Raw genomic sequence first — 12,708 nt, 5'->3', positions numbered from 1 at the left:
TTCAAAATCTCCCCCTCCCCCACTGCATCCCAAAACCAGCCCAGTACTTCCCCTCCCCCGACTGCATCACAAAACCAGCCCAGCTCGTCCCCTCCCCCCACTGCATCCCAAAACCAGCCCAGCCTGTCTCTGCTTCCCTGGATAAGCATATGGACGTACATGGAATAGTATAGGTTAGACGGGCTTGAGATCGGTATGACAGGTCGGCACAACATCGAGGGCTGAAGGGCCTGTACTGTGCTGTAATGTTCTATGTTCTAACCTGTTCTTCCTCTCACCCATCCCTTCCTCCCACCTCAAGCCGCACCTCCATTTCCTACCTATCACCTCATCCTGCCTCCTTGATCTGTCCATCTTCCCTGTACTGACCTATCCCCTCCCTACCTCCTCACCTATACTCTCCTCTCTACCTATCTTCTTTTCTCTCGATCTTCGGTCCACCTCCCCCCTCTCCCTATTTATTCCGGTTCCCTCTCCCCATCCCCCTCTCTGATGAAGGGTCTAGGCCCGAAACGTCAGCTTTTGTGCTCCTGAGATGCTGCTTGGCCTGCTGTGTTCATCCAGCTCCACACTTTGTTATCTTGGATTCTCCAGCATCTGCAGTTCCGATTATCGTTGAGGTTCTGGATGTGAGTTTGCTCGCTGAGCTGGAAGGTTAGTTTTCAGACGTTTCGTCACCATTCTAGGTAACATCATCAGTGAGCCTCTGATGAAGCGCTGGTGTTATGTCTCCCTTTCTATTTATCTGTTTAGGTTTCCTTGGGTTGGTGATGTCATTTCCTGCATTGGTGGTGTCATTTCCTGTTCTTTTTCTCAGGGGATGGTAGATTGGCTCCAAATCAATGTGTTTGTTGATGGAGTTCCGGTTGGAATGCCATGCTTCTAGGAATTCTCGTGCGTGTCTCTGTTTGGCTTGTCCTAGGATGGATGCGTTGTCCCAATCAAAGTCGTGTCCTTCCTCATCTGTATGTAAGGATACAAGTGATAGTGGGTCATGTCGTTTTGTGGCTAGTCGATGTTCATGTATCCTGGTGGCTAGCTTTCTGCCTGTTTGTCCAATATAGTGTTTGTCACAGTTCTTGCAAGGTATTTTGTAGATGACGTTCGTTTTGCTTGTTGTCTGTATAGGGTCTTTTAACTTAAAAGACCCTATACAGACAACAAGCAAAACGAACGTCATCTATAAAATACCTTGCAAGAACTGTGACAAACACTACATTAGACAATCAGGCAGAAAGCTTGCCACCAGGACACATGGACATCGACTAGCCACAAAACGACATGACCCACTATCACTCGTATCCTTACATACAGATGAGGAAGGACACGACTTTGATTGGGACAATGCATCCATCCTAGGACAAGCCAAACAGAGACACGCATGAGAATTCCTAGAAGCATGGCATTCCAACCGGAACTCCATCAACAAACACATTGATTTGGAGCCAATCTACCATCCCCTGAGAAAAAGAACAGGAAATGACATCACCAACCCAAGGAAACCTAAACAGATAAATAGAAAGGGAGACATAACACCAGCACTTCATCGGAGGCTCACTGATGATGTTACCTAGAATGGTGACGAAACATCTGAAAACTAACCGTCCAGCTCAGCGAGCAAACTCACATCCAGAGTCAGGGGCTTATCAGGAACTAGTCAACCCAGTCCTGGGGAAAATGCAGCTCAGGTTTGGGTTCACTGGAATGAGTCTTTCTGGGAATTTAATGATGAAAGAGGGCATTTCATGATAAAAGGTTGGGAATTCAGCGGAGGGGACAGTGAACTGCAAGGTGAGGTCTTCTGAAGCCACAATCATTCAAGCCTCAACATGGGAAATGTATAAGGTTGACAGGGTCATGGCAACTTACCAAAGCCGTGTGCTCAGGGAGGTAAATGGAGAGCATTAACAATAATACAAGGGGGTTGAACAGAAATGGGCGGAGGCTGAAAAGTCACCAGGGGCACAAGGATAGTGACCTAAAAGGAACATGAAGGATAGGGAGTGGAAGAGGAAATCATGGAGCCTGCAATTCACCCTTACAGACAATAAGGCTGAAACCTTGTCACCTTTGCACCAAACTCAACTGTGCAATAAGGAGCAATACAGCTGGCACTAAATGCAAAGTGAATGAAGCTAGTTACTGTTTTTCTCTTTGATGGCGGAACATAATTCTTTGAATGCAAGGCCCTGGTAAGACCAAATTTATAAAGCTTGCAACCACTGAGTGGGTAATGACACTCATCTGCCAGCAAATCGAATTTCATTGAAAGGTCATTTTTTTTTACAACAATAGCGTTAAAACTTATTGCCTCAAGCAATCACAACCACTAAAAAACTTTTCATTAACTTGCCCAGTCACGTTCGATATGTGAAGCTACGCAGATGCAGACTTAAAAATCTAGCCGGAGTTTGCTGTTTCTATACTCACTTCTCAGACCCAATACTGGAAGATAATGCTTCAGAGCTGTCACATTCTCAGAAGTATGTTTAATATGATCCGTAATTTTTGGTTTCAATTGTTAATAAATTGTTATCAAATGCATATGATTGTATGTGTGGCATCTTCAGCTTAACCCACCTTTTAAGTATTTGCACTTCACAGCCCTACTATCAATTGGGAGAAAGTATCGGCAGCAAAAGTGCAGTAACACAGCATGGTGTTAAAGTTAGTGATAATGAGAACTGCAGATGCTGGAGAATCCAAGATAATGAAATGTGAGGCTGGATGAACACAGCAGGCCCAGCAGCATCTCAGGAGCACAAAAGCTGACATTTCGGGCCTAGACCCTTCATCAGAGAGGGGGATGGGGCGAGGGTTCTGGAATAAATAGGGAGAGAGGGGGAGGCGGACCGAAGATGGAAAGAAAAGAAGATAGGTGGAGAGGAGAGTATAGGTGGGGAGGTAGGGAGGGGATAGGTCAGTCCAGGGAAGACGGACAGGTCAAGGAGGTGGGATGAGGTTAGTAGGTAGGAGATGGAGGTGCAGCTTGGGGTGGGAGGAAGGGATGGGTGAGAGGAAGAACAGGTTAGGGAGGCAGAGACAGGTTGGACTGGTTTTGGGATGCACTGGGTGGAGGGGAAGAGCTGGGCTGGTTGTGTGGTGCAGTGGGGGGAGGGGGCGAACTGGGCTGGTTTTGGGATGCGGTGGGGGAAGGGGAGATTTTGAAGCTGGTGAAGTCCACATTGATACCATTGGGCTGCTGGGTTCCCAAGCGGAATATGAGTTGCTGTTCCTGCAACCTTCGGGTGGCATCATTGTGGCACTGCAGGAGGCCCATGATGGACATGTCATCTAAAGAATGGGAGGGGGAGTGGAAATGGTTTGCGACTGGGAGGTGCAGTTGTTTATTGCGAACCGAGCGGAGGTGTTCTGCAAAGCGGTCCCCAAGCCTCCGCTTGGTCTCCCCAATGTAGAGGAAGCCACACCGGCTACAGTGGATGCAGTATACCACATTGGCAGATGTGCAAGTGAACCTGCACAGCTGTTAAAGTTAGGTGGCTTTTTATGATTCAGTCAGCATTCACCAGTGTCTGGGTGTCACGCAGTGCAGGCCCCCATGAAAGGCAACATACTGGGAGCAATCTTGAGGTCCCTATTTTTTATGTTCCATTTCTAGCTACAGTTCAATATTTCAGATTTCACAAAGACTTCTAAACAGTTGTGAAATATGTGAGCATCGTGTAGGACAGAGATGAACCAGAAAGACGCAGCAATGTGTGCAACTTCTCTCATCTGGCCACTGAGTAAAGAAGGCATGCCCTATCAATATCGCTGTACACTACTTTAACTTCAGTGTTGTCCACAGTGAAGTGCAACATTTTGGCTGCAGTCAACAATGTGACAGCTCAATGATCCATGACATATAATGCTACCTGCGTCAAGGAGTCAGTTGCTTATGGGAGTTGAGAAACGCTTGGGTGTTACAAATTCTTCCATCCTTGGGATGTCTGAAGAACTTGCCTAAACTCAAATAGAGGCTTCTTCATTAGGACAGACTATCACAGAAACACTAGAGCAGACATTTTAAGAGAGTAAATGAACATATCTACACAGAAGTGCAGGATTAATTATTTAAAATGACAACCATGACACCGACGTGCATTCGTTGATTTTTTTCTTATCTTCTCTCCCGATACATCCAAGTTTTTAAAAAGGTCACTCATGGGATGTGGGCATTGCAGGCTACGCCAGTATTTGTTCCCCATCCCTGGTTGCCCTTAAGAAGGTGGTGATGAGCTACCTTGTTGATTGACTGCAATCCATTGGTGTAGGCAGACCCACAATACCATGTTCAAGGAGTGTGACCCAGAGACTTTGAATGAACTGCAATATATCTCCAGGTCGGGATGTTGACTGATTTGCAGGAGAGCTTGCAGATGGTGGTGTTCCAAGTGCTAGCTTCCCTTGCACTTCTAAAGAGTAGTGGCTGAGGGTTTGGAAGATGTCGTCTATGAAATCCTTAGTGAATTTCTCCAGTGCATTTTGTAGATGGTACACACTGCTGCTACTGATTGTCGATGGTACAGGGAGTGAATGCTTGTGGATATAGTGGCAATCAAGTGGGCTGCTCTGTCCTGGATATTTCATGAGTGTTCTTGGAGTTGTACTCAACAAGGCAAGCAGGGAGTATTTCATTACCCTCTTGACATTTGTATTTTTGGAACCCATTCACAGAAGGAGTTGGAGGGAATTTGATAAATGGAAGCAATGATTAAGAGGAGGTGAGCAACGGGCTAGCATAGGGGAATGGGACATTTCAATGCCTGCTGAATCAAATCAATCAATAAAGAAATGGAGCCAGAGATGATGTGTAAAATGATATGGGACTTGAAAGCTGCACTGGTAAATGACATAACTCAAGTAACTAAACAGGGACTGACACAAGAGTAAAGGAGGAGGAAAATAACTGAAGGCCACATTTTCCATTCTCCTCCCATACATACTGTCGCTTACTGTTATTGATTGCATGTTTCCACTTCAAACTAAACCTTACTAATCATCTCCCACTCAAAAGGAAAAAAGATAAAGGGCAGAAAAAATAACAATGAACAAAGAACATAGAGAATTTCACCACAGGAACAGGCCCTTTGGCTCACCAAGCCTACACCAATGCAAATCCTCTATCTAAACCTGTTGCTTGTTTTCCAAGTATCTGTATCCTCCTGCTCCCTGCCCATTCATGTATCTGTCTAGATATATCTTCAATGATGCTATCATGCCCACCTATACCACCTCCACTGGCAACATGTTTCAGGCACCCACCACTCTCTGCATAAAGAATGTTCCACACAAACCTCCCTTAAACTTTTCTCCTCTCACCTTGAAATTGGGATCCCTAGTAACTGAGTCCCATACTCTGGGGAAAAGCTTCTTGCTATCCACCCTATCTATACTCTTATGATTTTGTAGACCTCAAAAGGTCCCCCCTCAACCTCAGTCTTTCTAATGTAAATAATCCCAATCTACTCAACCTCTCTTCTTAGCTAGCGCCCTCCATACCAGACAACATTCTGGTGAACCTCCTTTGCACCTTCTGCAAAGCATCCACATCCTTTTGGTCATATGGCGACCAGAACTGCACACAGTATTCCAAATGTGGTCAAACCAAAGTCCTGTACAACTGTAACATGACCTGCCAACTCTTGTACTCAATGGCCCGTCTGATGAATGAAAGCATACTGTATGCCTTCTTGACCACTCTATCAGCCTGCATTGCCACCTTCAGGGTACAATGGACCTGAACACCCAGATCTCTCTGTGTATCAATTTTCCCCAGGGCAAGTCCATTTTACTGTATAGTTCACTCTTGAATTGGATCTTCCAAAATACATCACCTCACATTTGCCTGGATTGAACTCCATCTGCCATTTCTCCGCCCAACTCTCCAATCTATCAATATTCTGCTGCATTCTCCTACAGTCCCCTTCACCATCTGCTACTCCACCAATGTTAGTGTCAACTGCAAATGTGCTAATCATAATGCATACAAAGGCAACTAAAAACAGTTAAAGGGGAAAAAACAGCAACGAGATAAAACAGAAATGGGAGACTAAAGACGTCTGAGATGATAATACATTATCCATTTCTCCAATTCACTGTCGGCAATGTCACAGGATATCAAATCATATTTTGTAAAGTTTACAAGAGTATCAACCTTGTCACAGGAATAGACTGATGAGTCACTGTAGCCACAGTAACTTACTGAGATTATAAATTTGTAGACTCTTGGTCAATATACTATTTTACAAGGTAATTCAACTACAATTGGTGCCTATGGCTACCTTGCATGGTAAAGTTTTGTTTCCTAAACTTTATTAAGCATTATATAGATTTTGAAGAAATTAGTATTAGACCGTTGCATAAATTTCACAGAACAAAAGGCATATTGATAAAATCAGACATAGCACCACAAGTGAAAAGATCAATCTACATTAGTTATTTTGTTTAAAAAGGAAATAAATACTGCAATGTAAAAGTTTTAATCATGTGTAGTCAATGAAATACCAGTCTTGTGCACCACAAGGATGGACAGCACACTCATATCTGCAAAGTCAAAACAACAAATCCAAATTACAGATTCAGCTTCTTTTTAATATTTTGTGAAATAAATTAGATTGTTCCGTGTGTACAATGAACTTAAATGTTCATTCTGTTTCAATGCTCTGTTTTCTTGTAAATGTTCAAATGGTAATAAAATTTCAGTAGTTAACTTCCGTTTTGTATTTCATCCATTATTTCAACTAAAGTTCTAATCAAATACAGCAGAAATAGGAATAAATCGTTGGAGATCAGCAGAATTCTCTTTGACATCATACCTCAAAATTTGAAAATAATTAATCCCGTCACATTTTCTTAAATATTAGCATTCACAGTCAGAAACTTGGAATTAACCTGATGCAATGGGACAAACATTAAGTATTCCCACAGGTTTTGCTCAAACAAAAAGAACGAGTTTGGCAACTTCATGTCTACATAGAAGAGTTCTATCAACATAATGTAAAATCATTTTCACAGATACAGAATGGTTAGTGCAAATCAGCCTCTGTATCAACAAACTAGAACTAATATTTACCTTGTTCAGGGGCAATATAGCTCATATTGTGTGTGAAAATAATCCATCAATATTACTTACAAAATACAAGAACAATACATACCACCTGCAACATCTTGTAAAATTTGCTTGAAAGTGGGAAAATAGCTGCTTTCTGTTGTTTCTAAGATTTTGGCCATTTTTCGAACAACTGGAGTTTGAAGCTAGAAGAATGCAACAGTTAAAGTAAGACTAATTTCCTGCACTCATCAATAAACAAATATAATGGCACCAGAAACTAAACTCTCTCTAATTTAGGACACTAAGTTTTGAAAGTTAAAAAAAAATCATCCAGCCTCACATTTTATCTGCCAAATACTCCAGCCTGTTTTTACTCCACTTACTTGTTCATGAATACACAGCAAGTTTTCTTTCCTTGCATTCCAAAAAATCAACTCGGTCTTTGGACCTGGATTAAGTCCTTGCAACAATGGTTCGGCTGAATCCTTCTTCAAAACATCCCGAATCTGATGAGTCCATTTGATTACCATCGATTCAATTGGATGAATAACTAAATGGTTGTAATGATCTAGCCTGAAGTGCATAAAGTAGGAATGAGACAGAAATGCCAGAATAATTTAACTTTGATGAAATAAAATTATGAATTGAATTGGCACTTAAGCAATATGAAGAAATCCTTGACAGCACAGGAAGATTAAAAACACTACACCTTGTGTCATTTACTTATTTGTATTTTCTCAGTATGTCTCCTAGATTTGCACGTTTATATCACCTCTCAATCATTTTCTGTTTTACACTGAGGCATACTGCCAGTCATCATCTCTTTTTCCTTTCTGTATCTTTGTGGCTATTTTCCCATTCTTATTCTGGTCTTCTTAGAATATAGTTCGTCTGTAATGCCTTTCAAAAGTGCAAGTTGAAATATTAACTTGTTTGTTCTCTTCATAGATACTGCCTGACCTGCTGACATTTCCAGCATTTTCTGTTTTGGTTACAATAGTTACCATTGTCTGCTAACAGTCAGTAACTAAGTATTGAAACTTAAAGTAACCTTCCAATTTTCTAATGTGCTACAGTCCTGGCAAACAATCTTTGCCATTTGGTTGGCAGAGCAACTGACCTCTGGAAAATTTTTTAGCCAAAAGCAATATTACTTCAATAGCTCTGAGTTCCAAAAAAGACAATAGAATTGGGTTAGGGTGCTGTGATACAAATTGTCTGATTGATATAAATCTTTAATATCATTTGTTTTAAGTTAAGGTTTTAGCTTTCAGATTCATAATTATTCAATGTGTCTAAAGTTAATAATTAACGTGCACGTATTTCTGTAACCATGATAACTTTATTTTTAAAAAAAAGTTGCAAAAACCACTTTGGTTATACCAACATTTTGTTAATCTAAGGATGATTTACAACTTTGCATGGTAAACAATTGCTCTTGAAGGTCTGTTGGAAATTTCTAGTTTTATGGCTTTTTAAATTTAGGGCAAACATTTATAGCTAAGACAGAAATGTATTTTTCAGTTTCACAGTGTTTTCAGCAGTTCAGTGAAGTCCTTAAATGAAGGTAGTCACATAGATTTTTGTTCTTGAGAAGGAGTGAACATAGCAAAACATAAGAATAAGGAGTTAGTCGTAGTCTCAAACCAAATGCTGGAACCAAAATCGGAAGAAAACCTGAAGTAAAGTACAGTTAAGCTCCAGTGTATACTAGCTCCAGGAAGAGGTTATCAGCATTTCCAATCTAGGAGTTAAAATCATAATTACCTTAAGCTTATCGTGGTATTAGGAAAATATTTTATTCTCTGGTATGAATACTGTGAAATGGGTGCTTACAGGCAATATACAATTTTTTAAAACTGTAAAGCAGTGTTTTGTAATTGATAGGATTATACTTTTGCTGTGCTTTTAAAATTCTTTGAATTAGTGCTATAAACAAACAGTTTGGCTCATACTATTTTAGCTTCATTTCTTTTGCTTACTAAACTTGAACAAAGCCTGCAACAATTCATGCTTATATATCAGTGAGAGACCATGCCATTAAAACCAAAGTAAAACAGAACATTACCTATCAGAGATAACAAGGGTCTAGGCCTGAAAAGTCAGCCTTCCTGCTCCTCTGATGCTGCTCGGCCTGCTGTGTTCATCCAGCTCTACACCTTGTTATCTTAGATTGTACAGCATCTGCAGTTCCTACTATCTCTGAAACATTACCTAACAATCCAGGTTTCTGGCATCTGAGATAACAAGGTGTAGAGCTGGATGAACACAGCAGGCCAAACAGCATCAGAGGAGCAGGAAGGCTGACGTTTCAGGCCTAGACCCTTCTTCAGAAATGGGAGAGGGGAAGGGGGTTCTGAAATAAATAGGGAGAGAGGGGGAGGCGGATAGAAGATGGATAGAGGCGAAGATAGGTGGAGGGGAGACAGACCGGTCAAAGAGGCAGGGATGGAGCCAGTAAAGGTGAGTGTAGGTGGGGAGGTAGGGAGGAGACAGGTCAGCCCAGGGAGGACTGACAGGTCAAAGGGAGGTGTAGGGGGCGGGATGAAATTAGTAGGTCAGAGATGGGTGTGGGGCTTGAGATGGGAGGGGGGATAGGTGGGAGGAAGGACAGGTTAGGGACGCGGAGATGAGCTGGGCTGGTTTTGGGATGCGGTGGGGGGGGGGGGGGGCAGATTTTGAAGCTTGTGAAGTCCACATGGGATCCCTGCAACCCAATGGTATCAAAGAGGAATATGAGTTGCTGTTCCTGGAACCTTAGGGTAGCATCGTTGTGGTACTGTAGGAGGCCCAGGATGGACATGTCATCTGCGGAATGGGAGGGGGAGTTGAAATGGTTCACGAATGCGAGGTGTAACGCCACCTAAATCCCATCTCTTCCTCCGTTACATTGATGACTGTATCAGCGCTGCCTCGTGCTCCCATGAGGAGCTCGAACAATTCATCCACTTCACCAACACCTTCCACCCCAACCTTAAATTCATCTGGACCATCTCTAATACCTCTCTCTCCTTCCTGGACCTCTCTGTCTCCATTTCTGGCAACTACCTATAAACCAATATCCATTTCAAGTCCAGCGACTCCACAGCTACTTAGAATACACCTCCTCCCACCCACCTTCCTGCAAAAATATTATCTCCTATTCCTAATTCCTTTGCCTCCGCCGCATCTGCTCCCAGGATGAGGCATTCCATTCCCGTACATCTCAGATGTCCTCGTTTTTCAAGGGCCGCAATTTCTCCCCATCAATGGTCGAGAACGCCCTTGACTGTGTCTCCCGCATTTCCTGCAACTCATCCTTCAAACCCCCTCCCTGCAATAAAAGCTAAAAGAGAATCCCCCTCGTCCTCACGTACTACCCCACCAACCTCCAGATCCAACACATCATCCTCTGACATTTCTGCCATCTGCAATCCGACCCCACCACCAAAGACATTTTTCCCTACCCACCAGTATCTGCCTTCCAGAGGGACCCCTCTCTCCGTGACTCCCTTGTCCGCTCCACGCTCTCCTCCAGCTCCACCTCACCCGACATTTTTCCCTGCAACCGCAGGAAGTGCTACACCTGCCCCCTCACCCCTATCCCAGGCCTCAAGAAGACATTCCACATCAAGCAGATGTTCACCTGCACATCCGCCAATGTGGTATACTGGATCCGCTGTTCCCGTCGTGGCCTCCTCTACATCAGGGAAACCATGCGGAGGCTTGGAGACCACTTTGCAGAACACCTACCCTCAGTTCGCACTAAACAACTGCACCTCCTAGTCGCGAACTATTTCAACTCCCCCTCCCATTCCACAGACGACATGTCCATCCTGTGCCTCCTGCAGTGCCACAATGATGCCACCCAAAGGTTGCAGGAACAGCAACTCATATTCCACTTGGGAACCCTGCAGCCCAATGGTATCAATGTGGACTTCACAAGCTTCAAAATCCCCCCTCCCCCTACCGCATCCCAAAACCAGCCCAGCTCATCGCCGCATCCCTAACCTGTCCTTTCTCCCACCTATCCCCTCCTCCTATCTCCTACCTACTATCCTCATCCCACCCTCCTTACCTGTCCATCCTCCCTACCTCCCCACCTACACTCACCTTTACTGGCTTCATCCCAGCTTCTTTGACCGATCTGTCTCCTCTCCACCTATCTTCACCTCTATCCATCTTCTGTCCGCCTCCCCCCTCTCCCTTTTTTTTCAGAAACCCCCTTCCCCTCCCCCATTTCTGAGGAAGGGTCTATGCCCAAAATGTCAGCCTTCTGGCTCCTCCGATGCTGCTTGGCCTGCTATGTTCATCAGGCTCGACACTTTGTTATCTCAGATTCTCCAGCATCTGCACTTCCTCCTATTTCTGGCATCTGACATGTCCAGTAATAACATAAGAAGGGATTATAACAGTGCTGAGAAAAAAGCCACAGAGATTTAAGTACGTAGGGTTAAAAGGGTAAAATTGGGGAAAAAATGGTCAGAATCAGGTACATTAAAGTGTAACATTTTAAAGTTGAAACAGTGAAGATGGAAGGAAAATAAGACAAATTTATTCAACCTTCTTATTTTTTAAATAAAATTGAGTTTTCCTTGTTTGCAAATCAACAATGCTATTGTGTTAATAATTATACTAGTTTTCATTTGTTTTACCACTTTATATATAATTAGTCTTTGCTTCAGTAATGGTCTCAGAATATATGCATAAATGAAGGTCATTTTGCCAAATCTGAAAGCAATCAATGGCTAGTTAGTTATTGAGGAAATGAGGTTCTGGAAGTTACTTTTAAGCTCAGTTAATGAGCAAGAAACTCCTGGGGCAAAAACACCAAAGTCCTGATTTGGTAATCCACAGCAACATGAACGCATTCACTGGCAACTTCAAAGAAAGTGTTGCATAAAAACCTAGGGATCGTTGTTGTGGATCTGCACTTTTCTGACATTAGTTTCAATCTATCATTAAATCAAGACGATCTCTACATTTCTAGCACCAGTGAAATCATTAATTAAAGACAGCAGTCAGTCACACTAAAGTATTCTCAGGCAGCAAACAGGGAGGAAAACTGCACTAATTATTTTACAATAAATGAAGTTTTGATTAAAAATTTTACACAAGTTGAAATAATGATTGGAACATACATGTGGACTGTGGTGGAAGCTGAAATATATTTCATAAACATTAAAAGAAAACTCAAAAATCAGCAATTCCTTTCATCATGAAAACACTTTGTTTTTCTGTAGTAGTTATGAAATTAGTCCACTTGTAGAGGCACAATTAACACCTCATTCAACAAGATGCAACTTTTTTCAAAGGTTATCCAACGGTATAATGGGCAACTTCAGCAATTTCTATTTAATTGCAGACTACGGCAAATTTAACAGTGCACACTATAGAAAAGCACAGAATCAAGAAAAGCAATTTCTTCATTCCTGCATTTAAATTGACACCAGAAAAGGTTGAGCTCATCTTGTGTTTTAGAGGAATGAACACAGTGTGTGTTGACAGTTTTACCATCATTGCCACTGCAAAATCTGGCCGTGTAAAACTTTCAAAATTTTCACTGTTCACTGGAATCACAGGCAGAACAAAGAATATCAAAAAACTTGTCTACACAAGCTGCCTAATACCATTGGTTTAATTCATTCTCGACAAATGTCATCCGTTACAAACTT

General features: G+C 42.5%; 1 protein-coding gene across 1 annotated transcript in view; it reads right to left on the bottom strand.

Annotated features, from left to right (window-relative positions):
- The window catches only part of LOC125461085 (dynein axonemal heavy chain 11-like), a 466,228-nt gene that overhangs the window by 423,696 nt on the left and 29,824 nt on the right, over positions 1 to 12,708 (bottom strand). The window contains exons 4-5 of the mRNA XM_059654665.1: positions 7,438 to 7,627; positions 7,158 to 7,257 (exon numbers count right to left, since the gene is read on the bottom strand). Of these exons, the coding sequence (XP_059510648.1) occupies positions 7,158 to 7,257; positions 7,438 to 7,627 (290 nt within the window). The remainder of the gene's footprint in view (positions 1 to 7,157; positions 7,258 to 7,437; positions 7,628 to 12,708) is intronic.

Source organism: Stegostoma tigrinum, chromosome 2 (assembly GCF_030684315.1).
Source record: "Stegostoma tigrinum isolate sSteTig4 chromosome 2, sSteTig4.hap1, whole genome shotgun sequence".
Lineage (NCBI taxonomy): Eukaryota > Metazoa > Chordata > Chondrichthyes > Orectolobiformes > Stegostomatidae > Stegostoma > Stegostoma tigrinum.
Note: the sequence above shows the minus strand (reverse complement) of the source record. Positions and strands in the feature narration are given on the sequence as shown.